The sequence below is a fragment of the Rhamphochromis longiceps genome, linkage group LG4 (genome assembly GCF_057381845.1).
Source record: "Rhamphochromis longiceps isolate RC_006_pf linkage group LG4, R_longiceps_female_GT1.1, whole genome shotgun sequence".
In the NCBI taxonomy this organism is placed as follows: domain Eukaryota; kingdom Metazoa; phylum Chordata; class Actinopteri; order Cichliformes; family Cichlidae; genus Rhamphochromis; species Rhamphochromis longiceps.
The window spans coordinates 10498564-10517234 of NC_140560.1; the positions used below are offsets into that span (position 1 = coordinate 10498564).

General features: G+C 43.1%; 1 protein-coding gene and 1 long non-coding RNA gene across 2 annotated transcripts in view; one reads left to right on the forward strand and one right to left on the reverse strand.

Annotated features, from left to right (window-relative positions):
• LOC146671045 (uncharacterized) overlaps positions 1–11456 on the forward strand; it is a 46395-nt gene extending 34939 nt beyond the window's left edge. Inside the window, exons 2-5 of the long non-coding RNA XR_014911399.1 lie at positions 6204–6408; positions 9546–9623; positions 10256–10430; positions 11237–11456. This is a non-coding gene — a long non-coding RNA (uncharacterized LOC146671045). The remainder of the gene's footprint in view (positions 1–6203; positions 6409–9545; positions 9624–10255; positions 10431–11236) is intronic.
• A 159-nt stretch (positions 11457–11615) lies between these two features.
• LOC146671047 (GTPase IMAP family member 7) lies at positions 11616–17948 on the reverse strand. Its single transcript, XM_085403209.1, has 3 exons — positions 17818–17948; positions 17295–17443; positions 11616–13756 (listed from the first exon to the last, which is right to left on the reverse strand). Exons 1-3 carry the CDS (start codon positions 17840–17842, stop codon positions 12902–12904), a joined length of 1029 nt encoding a protein of 342 aa, XP_085259335.1. The 5' UTR covers positions 17843–17948; the 3' UTR covers positions 11616–12901.
• Between the last annotated feature and the right edge of the window lie 723 nt (positions 17949–18671).

Genomic DNA, 18671 nt, shown 5'->3' on the forward strand with positions numbered 1-18671 from the left:
GTCCTCGGTGGTTCGCGCTCTCCTTGGGGGAAAAAGCCCACATGGATGTTTTTCTTTTTTTATCCCACATGGTTTTTCACTTCCACAACAGCACGTCATTACCCGCGTGTTTAAACACTTAAGAACAGTTTAAAAAGGAGGGAGAGGAGGTGGCGGTAGAGGAGGAGGAGTGAAAAAACACTCACGAGCAATGAACAGTTCTACATTAACTCTGTATCACTCAAGGGAGCTGTAAAGGCTGCCCTGTAAGCGAAATGAAGTCAATAAATAAATGTGGCTGTTGTCAGATGTCTGGAACCGCTTGAAAGGGTTTCAGCAACAGGGCAGCCCACCATGTTGAAATGAAGGGTGATAAGTTTGGGCGGCCCCGCGGAATTAAACGCTACAACTTGCTGAGTGCCATTGACTAATGAGGGCGGGTTTGCCGCATGATAAATTCAAAAACAAGAGGAATGTTTGATCTGCAAGAAACCACAGTTTGTTGAAAGTCACAATGCCTGCTCAGCTCCGGGTGGGAAGAGAACACCATCACAAGACAGAGGAGGTTTATTATTTTATGCAGATCCCACATGAGCAGCCTCTGATAATGAAACTACTCCCCCAGAGGCCTGCTTTCACTACAGTCAATCAAAGCACATGTGACAACAAACAGAAGAAAGAGACAGGAACTGTCAGTGGACCGCTCCAGTTCATGACTTCATTGGATTCAAATATCTGTCAAAACGCCAACTTGCTGTGATGCGACTGCAACTCTTACTTGGCAGGCCGGCCGCGTAAGAGAAAATATAAAAGATGTGGAAAAGCAGTAGCAGCTGGACGAGTGTTTTGCCAAGTTAAAGCAATTGATCGCGAGGGTCCAAGGAAGAATGGGTGGGTGAGTGGGTGGGAGCATGGTTCAGAGGAAGCGGCAGGTGTGGGGAAGAGAAAACACAATCACATCTCAAGTCAAACAAATCCGTCTCCACTGATGGAGATGGATAGAGGGTCAGCATTCCAATCCTTGCTGGAGATCCCCACCGCGTAGCCCCGGGTCCTCGCTCTCACTGCTGCTGCTGCTGCTGCTGCCACTGGGCCAAACATCTGGACGGACGGGGAGAAAGGAAGTAACAAAGAGGAGTGGAGGGGAGAACGTTTTCCAGAGATGAGTGAAAAAGGTGGGATGAACTGAGGTCAGGAGGAGAGGTGAAAGGTGTTAGAGGAACAGGCATGTTTATCTTGGGTACTCCCCGTGGAGGAGGGAGCCCACAAAAGTGAGCTCGTGTTGGTGGGGGAAAGTTCACACCCTTCTTGTGGCTGCCTTTTATTTCTCTTCATCTTCATCTGGTTCGCTTTGTCTCTTTGGAGCATTTTTCTATCATCATCTGGCCAGCTGAAGGTCAGAGGCTGCGGTAAATGGGGGTAACATTGTGTTTAATCCTTCACCCAACACTTCAGCCTCTTCTATCAGTCATCCTTCACAGTGCAGAAGCCTCTAACTGCCTGCTAAAAACTTTGCTCTTTTATTTATTTATTTTTTCTTTGTGTATTCCCCAGGAGTCCTATAAAAGCCTGTGCAGCTCTTGTTTTCTCTGCAAGTCGAAGGATGAACTAGAGCTCATAAAGAGAAAACTCAGAGGGCACACTGAGGTCCTGGGCTCTGTAAAAGGCGGGGGCAGCAGCTCTGGTGCTGGTATAGTGGCAGTGGAGAGAAATGTAGAGTTATATAGACACACACACACTCCACACCTTGGGAGCATTTGATCCCCGTGAACACTGCACGGCCCGGAGAGGACACGCTCTGTAAATTTTCCTCGCTCCTGCGTGCTGTGTTCTCTGTAACAGCAGCCTGAGCTTGTAAAAATAAAAAATAAAAACCACACACATGACAGGTGCCAAAGTCAGGAATGTAAAAAAAAAAGTGAATGATGAAATATTATCATGGTGCTTGCTTGTTATTTTTCTTTATTTTTTCTTGGTGTCGTGTACTTTGAGAGAAAGCGTGTGCCAAAGTGTTAGCGTGTGTATTCCACGTGTATGCAGTGCTGGGATTTGTTACTTGTGACAGTTCTGGATAGAAAAATATATTTTTTATTTAGTATTATTAGCAAGAAATGGTTAAAATATCAACCTTATGATGAATTGTTATAAGTGATGGACACACTGTCCTATTGGATTATGAGTACTAATGCAGTATTTGGCATAATAATTGGTATGTTACTGTTTTATTTACCTCCGAGCTCATTTACCTATCCTGTTTTTCTTTCAGCTCTTTTATTAATTGTTCACATTTACACCAAAATCCAGTAATATTAGCTGTTTCAGTAGTTTATCTGTTACTTTTAGCCATTACCTTTTTATGTGCTAATGTCAGCTATTTAGCTATTGCTAATAGCTAACAGTTTTAACTTAGCTTAGCTGAACACTTTCAGCAGTTCCCCTGTTTACTTGATATCAGTCTCTTAAGTTTTATATTCTGAAGTTTTATTAATTTCATGCTTTTGCAATATGTAACATTTTCTCTCATCCTCTCTTAATTTTTAGCTAGCTATTACCGTTTATCCATTAGGCTACTCTTAGCTAACAGTGTATTCCCTGTTGACTTGCTGACCTGTTTTCTTGTGTTCTGCTGATCATATAAATCAGCATTATGCATATGTTTTAAACTATATAGTCCAAAAAATATTTTTGTGGGACTGAAAGGTTGTTCAGAATAAGTTTTACTAAACCTCTCAATTACACACTGTTGTGGACAACAAGTAGCCTAGCATAAAATCACATTTCCACTGTCCAAAGCCACCAAGCAAATATGTGAACAAATATATTAACCAAAATGTGCTTGTATGCCTGAGATTTCTTCTTCTAAATGTGCTTAGTTACATTCTGCTGCAGCTTGCATGTGTGTGTTTTTACTGCTGATGGCACAGTGGAGGATTTATTTGAACAGATGTGAACTCTCAGTACCAGAGTGACCTCAGGTCCTACTTGGCTACACTGCAGCTGATCTCTCTGCCCTGGAATAATAACACTCAGTTTAACAGACTGACCTGTGGAGGAAAAAGCTCGCAAACACACTGTCTAATAAGTCGAGGAATAAGTCTACATTTCCTCTCACAAGTTAACTGAATCTCTCTGTAACCTTATCAGAGCGTGCCTTGCTGCAATGTGGAGTGCATATGTCAGGGCATGTCCTTGTCTTCTGTGAAATATCTCAGTTACAGTAACCAGACAGTACAGTAAAACCAGAAGTTATATTCCTTTCAAAGTCAGATATATGGCTCGGGATTTATACTCTCATTGACTGAAAATGGAGGGTTTTATACCAAATGCACTGCACATTAACAGCGTTGAGCATGAGTTAGAGGAGTCCAGAGGTTGCCGACAAGAGCCATAAAGGAAGTGAATTTATGTCTCAGAGTGATACAGGCGGGAGGTCAGAGGCAGAGTTAAGTGTGTAGGGTCGACAAGGATGAAGAGACAGCAATGTTTGGATAGAGGACAGGGGAGAGTGATTCTAATTTATACCCCACTAATTGGAAACAGCAGAGTCCTGCACCTGAATCACATTTTTGGCCCTGTGGCCAGCGCTAGGCCTGGGGGACGTGGGAGGGCGATGAGGGCTTTGGGGGGGTGGAGGGATGGACTGGAGGTTAGGGTCAGTGTCAAAGGCAGCATTGTTGTTTCTATCCCTGCAGCCAGGACAGAGGTTTTGTGGTGTGTGCGTGCATGTGTGCAGATTTGGAAACGCAAGATGCCCGTGTCTGAGCAGAATTAGTGTGTGTATGTTTGAAATGTTCTGGGGGTCATGTTGTTGTGACAGTCTTGAAAACACACCACACACACACACTAACGAGGCCGGAGCCAGAGTGAGGACCACCCTGGTGCAACAGAGCGAGAGGAAGGAGGGGGGAAAATCAGCTTAATGTGTCATGGTTTCAATCTGACACGATCTAACATATGACATGGCTGGACTTCAGCAGTCTTAGCTTCCTAGTTAAATAAATATGACAGCCTCCTGAGGTAATTACCATGCTGTGACCAAGTTGAGTCATAGCATCCGTTAATTATGAGATGGGCCGTGTGATTACAATCCCTTTTTTTTTTTGTTAAATCCATGCTGCGAGTGAGTTTCTGATGTCTGTAATATTTCAGTGAGTGATGGTGTATTCAGATGTTGGCTGTGACTGGGGTCTGGCTTTGTGCTTAAAAGTGAAGTAATCTTGGAATTTAGATTGAAAAAACACTGACTTTGCTCGATGGGCTTCATATCGGCACGATCTGTTTGCACTGCTAAGCCACAAGTCAAATCCGGGCCTATGCCAGAGATTCCCACCCAAGGGCACTGGCGCTGTCCCACAAGAAGGTAGTTAAGTGAGGTCCATGAACTGTATATGAAAGGTGACGCCACCTGTGTGTTTGTGGACTCGAGATGAGCAGTTTGTCTGTGACTATCTTATTTCATTTCATTTTTTTTCAGGGGGTGGATCTGCCTGAGAAAAAGTAAAGAAACAATCCCTCATACTGAAGTGAGCTGTCAATCAAAAAGTAGCCAAAACTTAAAGAATCCTCTGTTTTATTATTTATTTTACTCTGAATGGAACCATAATTGATAAAATGAAATTCATAGTCACTGAAACTTGTAATTATTGCTTAAGACTACAAATTAATTTAGAAGGGCCATAAATAAGGTGAAAATTTAATTTTCTAATAGTTTTCTACACAATCTGCCACCAGAGGAGTCGCCCCCTACTGACCACTAGCAACAATGCAGGTTTAAGAGACTTCCACATTAGCTTCACTTTCATCTGTCTTTTCTACACATTCTGAGTATCTCAACTAATTTGGAAAAAATACAAAGTATGTAATAGATATTGATTAAAATATTCAGAGAGTCGATACATTTGAAACATTTGCTACATTTGAATTGCATGAAAATATGACTGAATTTGAATGAATTTGGCTTGTAGTGTAAAAACATTTTGAAAGCCCAGAAATAGCAGAAGAGCTCTACATAAATGCCAGTCTATTTAACAATATATATAACAGAGTGAAATGGGGCAAAATAAATTTGTCTAAATGAGCCCATTAGAGTAAGGTAGCTTGCGGTCGGAAAGGAGCACTCAGGTTTTTCTGCTGAAAAAAAAAGGGGGTAACACGGGCTCTGAACTAGAGATTTATGCCTGTTTTTCTAACACTGCTGTGTGTCTTTGTGCGTGCGTGCTTATGTGAAAGCAACGCATCAATTCAGTGCTAAGTGACGAGCTGTCAGCTTTCACAAAAGGACAGACAAAGACCCCCTTAATACGAACGATGCACAGTGCAGATAAACACACATAAACCCCGAAAACCAAATTTCTTGAAAAAAAGGGGGAAGAAATGGCGGCTGGATTTAGACATATGGGGAACATATTGGTGGCGGAGATCTGATCACACGAGTTTCCTCTGAGGAGAAGAGAATACAACAGGATTTAGATGTGGTGGGGGCTGTTTTGTTTCCCTTTAAGTGTGTGTCAGTCGTCTGCCCTCCTTGAGGATGTGAGAGAAAACGTTTCTCTCTGCTTCATCGCTCCTCTTGATCGACAACTTGATAGCCTGCGCACATGACTGAGTGTGCGCAGGCCAGAAAGACACACGCGCACTCGTCCCACTGTAGTGGTTTGCAGAGAGACAGTTGTCCTATGATACTGCTTTTTTTTGTTCTTTCCACCTAGCATGTATTCTGTTGACTGAGCTCTGAGCGCACATCAAAGCCACCACAATCTGTCTGTTTCTCTCACGATTTGCCCCCCCACCACACCACGTCGATCTATGACTGAGCACAAACCATGCACAAACTAAAACACATTTGTATATGTGTATGGTACGGGAGGGACTCTGCATTTTCTTTGATCACTGTTCATCTGACATTGAATTAGTTCCTTTGTAGCGTTCAGAAACACGATCGATTTGTTATTTGACGTTGAAATCCTTGATTTTAAAATAGCCGCTCGTATTCTTTCCCTTTGACAGATCATGTTACTTTTTTGTGTTGAAAAGACACAGAACCAAAGTTAGTGCGTGCGGGGTATCCCCAGTTTTTTCCTCGCTGTCTTATCATTTCCACATTGATTCCACTGCCCTCTCTGGGCTGAAGTAAAGCCACTGCAGCTGCACATCTTAATCTTACTTTTCCCTTCATCCTGCCTGTCATGTTTACTCCCTGTTTCTCTCCCTCCTCTCTTCTGCAGGATGCATGGTTTCAAAGGGACCACAGAACAAATCAGAGGCCCATCCCTGCGCACCAATGGCCTGTCTCTTATTTCAGATGGAGATTGAAGGGCACGTCTGCTCCGGGGGCGCCCACCGCCCTGAGGGCCTCTGCGTCTCCCCTGCGTGAGAGCTGGACCGCTACACGCACCAAAAAACCCGTCGACCCCCGCAATCGGCTGTCTGGTGAGCTCAGTCGCTGGAAAAGCCCTAAAAAGCCTCGCCTACATCCCTTGTTAGCTCAAGGCCGTGTGTGAGTGGAGTGTGTTTTGGGTTTGGCGTCACTTTGAAAAGATATGACAATAAACGGGCCCTTGAGCAGGAGTTATTATGTGTTTGGCTGAGAAGCGGGAGCTCGTGTTGCCTCGACGGAAGCTGGATCTTTCCCAGCGTTGTTTTGAGGTGCTTTGGGTTTGTTAGTCATAGCTTACTGTAAAGTGCCTCCTGAGACGCTCCTATTTAGAGATTGTTTTGTGCGCCTCGACTCTGAAGTGGTATCACGGGCCAGCTCCCCTGGCTTTTTCCTGGCGGAGGATGTGTCAGGCTTGTATGCATCTGCAAAAAAAACCCAACAAAAAACCTACAAAAAAAACCAACCGAGGCCACAGAAGATCAAATCCAGGTTTGGACGACGCATTGTATCAATGCGAGCTGTGGCTCCAATCTCCCAGAGTATCTGTCTTCAGCTCTGGTCTTTCTAGGCCTCCATTAAGCTCCTCTAGCTTTCATATGACACGCCGATACCCATCATAAGCTGCATGACAGCATATGGACCTGAGTGACATTTGATGTACGTGGCAGGAGCGAGTGCAGCTCCTCTTTGCGTCTCCCATTCATGTGGTGGAGGGAGGATTAAGACTTGATCCAATAGAGCAGAAGTGGAGGAGAACGAGCCGGGGTCAGATCTGCCTTGAATTAAGTCAGTGTTGCAGCAGGAATAATACAGTCACCTCCCCCAGAACCCAATAATACTACTGAAGGATAATGTGTGTGTGTGTGTGTGTGTGTGTGTGTGTGTGTGTGTGTGTGTGTGTGTGTGTGTGTGTGTGTGCTTGGCCTGTGCCGAGGCTGCGACCAAACCACAGGCTGGTGTCCTTTACAGAGAATAGGGGTCTCTGTTGACGGTTCAAACACAGCCCGCGGCCCCAGCTTCAAAAAGGCCCCCAATCATCGCACCCACTTACAGCCAACGGCGCATGTCACTTAATGTGGACCACACTATCCATCAATTATGGTGACGCTCAGGGGCCATCTAACACCCGCACCGCAGCTCCGCGTAGTGAGTTGTCTTCTTCTCTGACTGAAGCCCCCCTCCAACCCCTCCTGCAATCCTCAAAGCCCATCTGCTGCAGGAGGTGCAGCGTGAGGCCGCTAACTCCTCAGAGCTGTCACACCAGCAGAGCTCAGGCTTTTCTGCTTCTTTCATCCCGCGATGTTTCGCTCCCTAAAGCTCATCCTCCTGCAAACGTGGCCTCCTGCAGTGCGCTTTAATAGCTCACTTCACCCCTTTTCTCATTCTGATTGTCATCCTTTTTGCACCATTCCCGTCATGCCATAGATTCCCTTTGAAGTGTCCCAACAGTAGGCTTATCCGCACGCCTGTAAGACACACGAGCCCGTGACCTTACCCTCCTACTAGCTGTTTATCTGTCCCTTGGCAAGCGAACTGAGTCAAACTGGAACTCATTTATCGTCATCCGATTCTGACATGTTGCCACGGGGTATTAGTTAAGCCCCAGTGCCTTTTTGGCATCCAAGTGTCAGAACGTATGTTAAGGTTGTACGAGTGAAAATAAATGACTCAAATGTGGCGACCATATTGGGAAGTTCTCTTTTAACAGACGGATGCCGGCGGGGCGTACAAACCTGAACCAGACCGCACATCCGAGTCTCAGCCCTTTTCCTCTTTCTCCCGTCTCCAGTCGCTGTCCGCACAGGACATCTTCCTCTGTCACATCTGGAGGGGGGTGTGGGCGAAGAGGCTCGGGTCAGGCCGGAGGGGACGAGGGGTGGCTCTCGTTCCGGCCGATTCGCCGAGCTGTCCTCCCGCTCGAGTCAGCTGCTCGTACACGTGCAGAAGCTTTGGTGTGCATTCATGCGTGTGTGTGTGTCCATCAGAGCCCTAACCACAGCAGCTGTGTGTGATTTTGTATTCATATCATCTGGGGGGCTTCTTTCTTGTTGTAGTTTTTTTTCCCTTTCCTTCTTCTTCTTCTTCTTCTTCCTGTCTGTGCTGACACCTTGTTCTGTGCGCTGGAGGCCCTTTATGGTCAGATCATGGATGGGAGCTGCTTCGTGTCAGCTGCACTGCCTCTATTTCTGAGTTTCCACTTCATCTGGGAAATAGTGCACAGACGCTTTTCTAGTTTCAGCAGTGTTTCAAATTTAGGAGAAAGGACATCCATGCTCTTTTTTTAATAGCTCATCTTTGTCTTCCATGTTATTTCTGCCATTTTAATTTCTTCTTCTTTTTTGGTTTTCAAAGCAGTTTTGGTATGAAGTGTTACTAATTGACATTCATGAAGGTTCTCTCATATTTAAGTGCACAGCCTTAATTCATGCATTTCAAAAAATAATTGGTGGGAAAAATTATCCCGTAGCTCTTGGATATAAAATTTCAACTAGTTTAAAAAAATGTTTATAAGCCATATTTGAGATTTTCAGTAATGCCTATATTCATGTACTGCAGTTAGTAGAGCAGTCTGTAATGGCAGAGAGAGACATGGTACTCAGAGAGTTTAAAACTTTGAGAAATCCTTTTTAAACCTTATTTTTGAGAGACAATGATCAACCACTTTAGGCACCTTTGACAGCTGATCACATGAAATGTTTTAAGTCTGCTCTGACCATTTAAATTTGAATTAATTTAGGTAATACTCCAAAATAGCTCCCCAAATATGTGCCCACAGGCAGGGCCGAGTGGGAAGACTTTGATAATAGATTGCATAGCTGATGAGTATAGTGTCAGACGGCTCACTGTAACTACCTACAAAATACTAAGTTTGTAAGAGTTAGTAAAAAGTAATAAATCACAGCTTAAATGGTTTAAATACAAATGTGACTAAATGATTTTTAAAAAAGAAGCGTTTGGAAAATATGTAAAATGTTAGAAATCAGTCAAAAAACATCTGGTGAATTTTAAAGCTAACATAAGAAAAATAAAAAGTCTAGACTCACTGTTTAAAATTTTACATTTCATATTTAAACACTTTAAAATTAATTTCTAACACTGCAGTAATTACATTTTAAAATGTAGAAATAATTAAATGAAGCATCACATAACTTTTTCTTCTTCTTTGTTTAATGATTATTTCCTATCATAGTCTGGACCCGCTGTCGAATACTCCCCGCTGGACACACACAGACACAGACGCACAGTCGGACGGGGCGAGCACTGCTTGGTAAACAATCGCAGCCACACATGCTCACGCTAGGAAGGAACATGAAAACAGCACTAATGGGAAAAAGATGAGAGGGCTCACAGCGAGCACACCCAGAGAGGAGGAGGAGAGCGAGCCGGCAGTCGGACACCGCTCGCTGCCTCAGCCCTGCATGCCGGCACACAAAAACAGCCCTCAGATAGAAAGATAGTTCCTGAGGTCACACTGTTTAAAAAAAAAAAAAAAAAAGGAAAAAGATTGGTGGGTTAAAAAGCACTCAGCTGATTTACAGCCTCTGTGAACTTGTGTGATTATTTTATCCGAACGTTATATTATTATAATTTTGCTGTACTACTTTATTTCTTTCCAGCTATTAGAGCTAAATTACCTTAAATTATTTTTGTTTTTTTGTCAAATATATTTAGAATGTTTTATTTACCCACAAATTCTTCCAGTTACAATCTGGCAAACAGTCATATTTATTTGTAAATAAAAAAAAAACTAAATAAAATTTTAAACATGTTTAACCACTTGCCATAATGGTCGTGCGCTGTTCCTGTAAAAAAAGAAGAAGAAGAAGGACGGCCTTGTGCTGTGAGGGGAAAGAGTGTGTCATCTTGTTTATTTTCCTTTGGTTTGCTGTCTTTTTCCAGGCCATGGGGCGCGATGATAACAAAAAAATATTGCGGGCGTCCGTGTCTTCACAGCGGACTGCCCTCCCCCACCACCACCACCATTACCACCACCAGACTGGATCCGACGGGGGACCGCAGGGCCCTCGCAGCAACATTTTTGCCGTGAGGGAGAGGAGCAGAGAAGTTACCGCCTGTGAGTCAATGACGGCTCGCTGCTGATTCCCCTCACATGTTTTGCTTGTTTTTTGGGGGCTTTTTGCTTTTTTCATACAGGCACAAATCAGCTCCCCTCTCTGTCCCAGTGAGGTCTCATCCTCCAGAGTTAATACTGGCCGCCGTCACAAGCTACGGAACTGGTCTTGATTAGTGCTACTGAACTGAGATACTTATGTACGCCACATCCTTCTGGAAAAACAAAAAAAAATAAATAATAATTACACTCCCAAAAAATTCTCATTAATTTTTCTCCAGACTTCCAACTCCGTCTCCGCGCTCTCTGCCTTATCCGTGGTGTGTATCCACTAAGACTGAATAATATTTGGACAGGTGTTCTTTCATATACATTCACTTGAAGGAGTCTAGCGTGCAGTTTCATAAAGCAGGGGGGAAAAGAAGCATATCCTGGTGAGTGGGTTCTGAAGTTGGTGCTGTATGCTGTAGTCTGTACTGTATGTGTAATCCCTAACAATAAAAAACTGTTTAGCACTAATTTTCCTGTACTTTTAAAACCTTTTTTTCCTCCCCGTTTCAGACAAGAGGAGGCCACATCTGGAAGACAGATGTAGTCCCAGAGCTTGTTCTCTCCCTTTGACTCTTGCTCTCTCTCTCACTGCTTCTCACTCACTCTCTCTTTCTCCTGTCCTTCCCTCCCTCTCCTCTCTTTTTGGGAAACATGAGAGCCGGGCTAATTCTCTCTCTCTCTCTCTCTCTCCCTTTTTCTCCCTGCCTTGCTCTCTCCCTCCCACCCTGGCCGGACCACCCACATTCGGAAACGCCTAGCTGCTCCTGAGGCAGAGCCGCCGGCAGCTTAGAGAGACCAAGAGGCAACAGTGAACAAGAGAGATGTAAGGACGGGCCATGATGGACGGTTTAAGCAAGAGTGTCAATTACTGCCGTGTCAAAGCCATTGTGTGCTGCTGAGAGAGTCTGAGGGACTCATCTGCTCCAGCGTGAACCCTGGGCTTTTGTTCCTCGCACCACAGCTATCTATATCCATTCATTTTAATCTGCAGTATGGTAGAAGCCATTGTAGAAAAGCATCTCAAGAGAACACATACATACTACAAGTAACCACAGCTCATCTCTGTGAAGAACAATCACTTCAGATTAAAAAAAAAATCACACTGGAGTGTACTTAAAACAGCAGCTTTTATTTGCTTGGTAGGCAGTAAATGATTATCTTTCAGTTCACCTCAGAAAACTTCAAACTTCTATATAAAGGTCAATGTCACCACCTTGTGGATTCTTCTTGGTATTGCCTCCTAACAAAAGTGTTTCAAGCCTTCCCTGTGCCCTCTCTAAAAAGCATAAAACAGGTTCAGGAGTTGTTACTTAATGATAAATAATTTCTTTAGAGATCAGTAATAGTCCACTCATAAGGACGAGCTGCTTGCAAGGTTATGAATAATCGATTTGGCTGTTGTATGATATCCTTTTTATAGGAAAGTTAAAAGGATATTCAAAATTTTCACAGTAATGGGTTTAGATGCAGTTAGTTTGACGAGCTAGTGTAGCGCTAGCTCTGCACTCTAGGTCAACTCTTTTAAGCTTGTTGATTTTTACGTTTTCGCTGACTTTTTTCATTGACAGAGGAAGGGAGGGAAAAGGGAGGGGAAAACACAAACAAACACAGCAAAGTCAGAAACTAGCTTGTGAACACAGCAGCTTAAAAGTTTGACATTTTCCTCAGAAGCTGATGGAGATCAAAAATAGAGCTAAAAGGAAAGGCAAGTTGGACAGAACCAGCCACCCCCAAATAAATTTTATTATGTGTCTTTTCACTGTGTCAAGAACCAACTATTTGCCAACGTGAAAAAAAAAGAACACTGCTAGCAAGCTTGGTTAGAAAGCTGCATTCATCAGGACATCTCGGATGCTCTGTTAGGTCCCAGTCACAGAGGCCTCCACAACCAGCTGATAACTAACGGTCTTTAGGAAAAAAATGTGCATTCCCTGATCAATTGGCAAGTGGCTGCAGAAGGTTGCGTGCTATCACTAGTTGAAATAAGGTGTGTCCAGTGCTCCACTGAAAACCTCTGATTACTTTGGTTACAGCAAACTGCTGCAGTCTCCCACAGTTTGCATGGAAGACAAGTTTTCGCTACCACTCAGTGGTTTGTTTACAGACGAGATGGCGTCTTCATGTACTTGAAGTACAGAAAGAGGCAAAGATCTGAGTCATGCCGACAATATTGAATACTAAGCTAGCAAAAAAGACAGCGGCAGTTACATTTGAGAACATACCAGCCGAAAGATTTTTCAAATCCAGCAAACCCGTAAATAATTGTCCTTATTTACGGGTTAAAACTGATCTATAAAGCATTATTTGTAATCAGGGAAACATGTTATTTTGTGTTAGTGGGTAAGCCCACAGCCCAGTAATACAGTGGTTTGTGGAACACAGTAGAGTGGCTTTAAGGTGCAACTTAAACATGAGATTGCTTCTCATTTAGTTTTCTCTGTTTTTCTTCGCCCCACTTCAGTAGCCACAGACCCCACTGTGGCCCCAACCATACCTCCATACGTCCCTCCCACGAACAGGCCGACCAGTGACCCCAGCAGCGACTCCCTTCTCACCAGAGAGGACAGCCACCTAATCCACCCAGTCAGCTTTTCCCACAAGCCCCCGAGGAAAGACGGAGCAGAGGTGGAAGGTGAAACATCAGTAGAGGGAAAAATGCTATCTACATCCACATTCAGGTCACCTATGCTCCTCTCTGCTTCTTCGCGGACCTCTTCCAATTCTTCCTCATTCTCCAGTTGGGAGTCTGTGGGAGACACCTGGTCATTCAGCTCCTCTCTTCTTTGTCTCACTATCTCTGCCTGCCTCTCTCTCACCCTTTCCTCAGCCTCCTGGTACAGAGGGCAGCTAAAGTGTAAACCCCCACTCTTCATAACTGCCTGCTCGACTTTCTCCAGCAGCTCCTCCACCGATGTCCTTCCATCTTGTTCTCCACTGCGGGCTTCCAGGGTGTGGTAGCGCTCTCCACATCTCTCCACCAGCTCCATTAGGTCCTTTCGCCATGTGACGAGGTATTCTTCCAGCTGCTCGTCCTCATCCAGCACATCTGTGTGGGTGAAGAGTATGATGGTATTTCTGCTTACAGCAGAGGAACCAAAGAGCTTCTTCAGGACATCCAGTGCCTTGGCCTCTTCATCAGCCGGCTGGTTTGCTGGGACACAGAGCAGAAAGGCGTGTGGTCCAGGGCTGGATGAGGCAATGAAGGAAGAAATGTAATTTCTTCTTTCCTCTGAGTTACAACCTGAACCGTACCAGGCTGGACTAGAGACTATCACCACCTGCAGAGACGTGACAGAAGCATAAAGAAAAAGCAATTACAATTGATTACAATGCACCTGTTTAAAAAAATGTCTGTTATTTACAAAGATTTTTTTTTTTACTTTGGTATTCTTAAACTGAACTCACTACGTGAATGAAGTTCAGTCTGTGTGTGCATGGCAATTCCAAAATTTCTTCACAAATTTCATGGATATTTACACTTTTATAAGGATTAAAGTCAGTAAATTCAGAGATTTACTGAACACATTTTTCATGTTGGAAACAAAAGCACTGAAAAAATATGAAAAGACTGAACTACATTGGACTGCACTGTTGAGATACCTTTGCATCTTTATCTATAAGTGTGTTTAGGACTTACTCTTGTCTTAATAATACACTAACTCTATAGCAAACCCTAATATTACAGCCTTACAGAATCCACTACATGTTAGCATCAGTGGTTCTGCTGATCCACTGAAAGTTACTACAACCTGCAGTTTGCTAGCTCCCTTTGACCTGTAAATTGTTCTTAGATGTCAGAATTTGAATTGCAGAAGCCAGTTTAACACAGATTTATGGATCAATCTGTTACCAGTGAAAGCTATGGAACCAAGGAACAAATCTCAGGGCTCAAACACAACTAATTCAAATTACTACTTGAGGCTGGCTCCAAAAGCGAGTCGATCCTCTGCTGTTAAAATACTCGACTCAGAAATGAAAATAACACATTTACAGCTAAAACAGTTTTGGTCTCAAACATTTATTCACATCCTTATAACAATTGTATGTTTGTATAATCCACCTATTTGAATTTTTTAAGGCTAGTCAGTTGAGTTCTTGCTTGTGGCCCTTTGGCCTGTTTTTAATAGCTTATCTGACAAATAACAAAGCTTTCTGTGTGGCACAGCCCGTCCGAGAAGTGTGCACTCCAGTTTTGGTTAGTAAAACTTGAGTATTTTATTAGTTTATTACAAGGCATTAGCCAGTATCTCTGTTCATACAGTTTACAGATGCAGGTTGGCAAGCAAGCTTGTTAGCATTAGCTTATGATACAGAAATTCACAATCTTGACCTAATACGGGCACTTCTGACTCGGAAAAAAACAAAAAAAAAAAACATTGGTGGAAGCCAAACCCTAATGTTAAAAAATTAAGATTAAAAAATGTGGGTCACAACCACAGTGGCTACATCCATCTTTTATTTACAGCCTGTGTATATCTTAATCTCCCTCCCCTTCATCCTCCTGTCCTTGTCCATTGTCAGCAGTTCCTTCACACTAATAAATGTATCTTGCCTTGTTTGCTTATATTAGAATTACACTAGGCAAGCATTTCACAGCAGTATCATCCACTTTGCCTTCCTTGGAGGCTGTAAAACAAATTTAACTGCATTGACCACCCAGCAGATTCAGGTGTTTGTTTTTGCTTTGGTGTGAAGGCTAATGGTAGAATTACTGAGCCTATTAACCACATTTGTTTGTTTTTTATATATATAGTTGACCACATGAGAGCAACAGCTGCAAAGTGATGAATATATTTAGTATCAGTGTGCATCAAGATTTCACACCATAGAGTACATATAACAAGGCTATGATTTTACAACTAACGCGTTAAAACAAACCCAGGTCTGTTGGCTCAGTTTCTTTTGGCTGGTGCGAGCGCTGTAAACCAAAGCCTTGAGCAGATACGCCCCGAGAGTTTCACAGTTGCTTATTGGTTTTTTTTGCAAAATTTTGAAACCCAGTCATGCTTAATTTTGTGGGTTTTCTTAATCATTTAAATGTGCCTGGTTGGTTAAGCACACATTTCTTTTTTCCTGTGAGGTAAGAAACTCAAATGAATACTGCAAACTGGCTTTTAAATGCATTCGTGCTCATTGTTGCGTCTGAGTACATCAGATTGCATTTCAGATGAGAGGATTCAGTGATGTCGACATGCAAGAAGGTGTTTACAGGAAATGCCACTGGACAAAATTCAGACCGCATCTATCATCTGCACGATTAAGCAGCAGCACGTTAACAAGAAGAGAGAGAGAGAGAATTTATTAGGAGTTACATTTTCTTTCACACAAACATGTTTCTGTTATTAACCATTGTAACCACAGGTGTCGCCAAAACAACCAGAAATGGATCCTTAATATTTATTATGTTTATATGTTTTTAAACATATATGTTTAAAATATTAACACAAGCCCTTAAATCCTTCATGTAAATATGCCACACAGACTAATTTTCATCTGCAGTCAATGGCAGGTTTATGGCAAACATTAAGACAAACATGAATTTGATGGTCAGTTTGTCGTCTTCACCACTGTAGCTGACAGTTCTTCAGCAACCTGCTACTTGATTTTAGCATGTAGCTGTAAACCAATCAGGCATAACATTTTAACCACTGTCAGGTGAAGTGAGTAACACTGATTATCCCTTGATCGTGGCAGTTTTTAGTGGGTCCTGACTCCTGCCCACCACCAAAAGCTTCAACAATGAGCACATGAGCACCAGAACTGGACCATGGAGCAATGGACGAAGGTAGCCTGGTCTGATAAACCACATTTTCTTGTACATCACATGGATGGTTGGCTGCGTGCGCATCCCTTAACTTAGGAACATCTAGGCTCATGATGCACTGTGGGAAGAAGGTGAGCTGGCAGAGGCAGTGTGACGCCTTGGCCAATGTTTTACACGCAAACCTGGGATCCTGCGAACCATGTGGTTACTTTGACATACCTACCTAAGCATTGTTACAGAACATGAACACCCTTTCATGGAAACGGTATTAACTATGGCTGTGGCCTCTTTCAGCCGGATAATGGACCCTGCTACCAACCAAAAATGGTTCAGGAATGGTTTCAGGAGCACAATGAGTTTGAGGTGCTGACTTGGCTTCAAAATCCCCAGATCTCAATCCAATCAAGCATCCGTGAGATGTGCTGGACAAAGAAGAACAATCAATAGAGCCCTCCCCCCTTCACATTTTGATGCTAGATCAGGCCTTCAGGGGTCTAGTGGAGTCCGTGCCTCGATGGGTCAGGGCTCATTTTGGCAGCAAAAGGGGGACCAACACAATATTAAGCAGGTGGTGATAATGTTATGCCTGATTGTTGTATAATCATATTATGAACATACATCTGGCAGGTTACAGTAGGTGGACTAAATGTAGGTAAATTATTACTTTATAGACTAAACTTAAAACTAAATCATATTTAATCTAAATTGTAATAATTTTGTCTGAAACAGGCCTCTTATGTAATGAGACACTGAGTCTCAATGACCACCATTATAAAAAAAAGTTAACCAAAAAAAAAACATAAAACAACAGAGGACCCAAAATTGAACCCTGGGGTACTCCGATATTAATGTTAACTGTTTAGGAAATTAACACATTAATAGATAATAAAGTTTTTGTTTTTTTATTGACATTTATACTCATATTTTAAGGTATTGTATTTTGTAAACATCTGGCTATAATGTTTCAAAAGCACAAAAGAGACATGCAGACTTCAGAAATAAGCAGGTGAACTTATAAAGGACCACAGTCCATACTCGTCAGTTATTGTTACCTGTCTGCCCGCGACTTCCCCTCTGTGTTTGCTGCACTCCTGGACAGCATCATCATCTGTGTCCTGCTGGTAGTCTTGCAGGCCGAGGATTTTGCATATTGCAGTCTTCTTCCCTGCCCCACTCCGGCCCAGCACCACCAGCCTCAGCTCTGCTCAACAAGAGAGAGAAAAAAACGTTTTCATGACACGCTGCACTTATTTCATACACTGAAGTGTGCTCACTTTAAAGGGACCGAGTTTTTAAATTCACTTATAGCCCAAAATAACTGCCATGTATAAGCTGTCTGCTCTTTATCGTGCGAGTTGTTTACAGAGATAAGGCCCACCCTGTTTGCCGGGTGTGCGTGTCGTAAGCTCGTCTGCTACATTGAGCTTTGAAGCGTTTCACCTCAGCTGGCTGCGCCCTTTGCAGCTGCTGCTTCCCGTAAACCGACCGTGGAGGAGCCGCGCCCCTAACTTTCCTTTCTTATTTCATGGTTTCTGCCCCCGAAACGCCACATGCGAGACAATTTATCAAACCTACCTGACTGTGTAGCAGATGCTGACATTTCTGTTCCTGCTCGCTGTCGTATGTAGCGTTGAATCAGGCGTAAACACACACTTCCTAATTCCTGCGGGCTGACTCAGCCCTGCCTCTGACACTGAAGTTCACTCCGCCAGAGGTGAACACAGCTCCATCTGTTGTGGGAAGTGTTGATGGCACCATGCGCACATCAGGGCATGGATGTCGGCACCGAAGTTTACAATTGTTAACTCGGGGGGAATAATTTACTCAGTTTAACTGGATGACTTTATTTATCAAATGACCAGTTGGTTTTTGAGCATAGACTTCTTACTCATAAGGTAAGACAGATAAGCCATTTATAACTGCACCAATCCATCTGCTGTTAATGCAAATATCTAACCAGCCAATACTCAGTGCATTTAGAAATGCAGACATGGTCAATATGACCTCCTGAAGTTCAAACTGAGCATCAGAATGGGAGAAGAAAAGTGATTAAAGTGACTTCGAACATGGTCTGGATGTTGGTACCAGACGGCCTGGTCTCAAACTGCTGATATACTGGGATTTTACCACACAAACACCTGTAGGGTTTATACAGTTGTCTGAATAAAAGAAAATATCCAATGACTTAGTTAACTGTAATTTAAATAATTACAGCCACAGTATGCACAAGATCTGACTAAACAACGCATCAAACCTTGAAGCTGATGGGCTCCAGCAGCAGAAAACCACACATGGTGCCAGTCCTGTCAGTTATGAAAAAGAAACTGAGGCTACAGTTCACCACAATCAGAGAGTAGTGGATGGTACCTGGTCTGACGAGTCTAAATTTCTACTGTGAAAACTGAATGGTAGGGTCAACATTTGACATA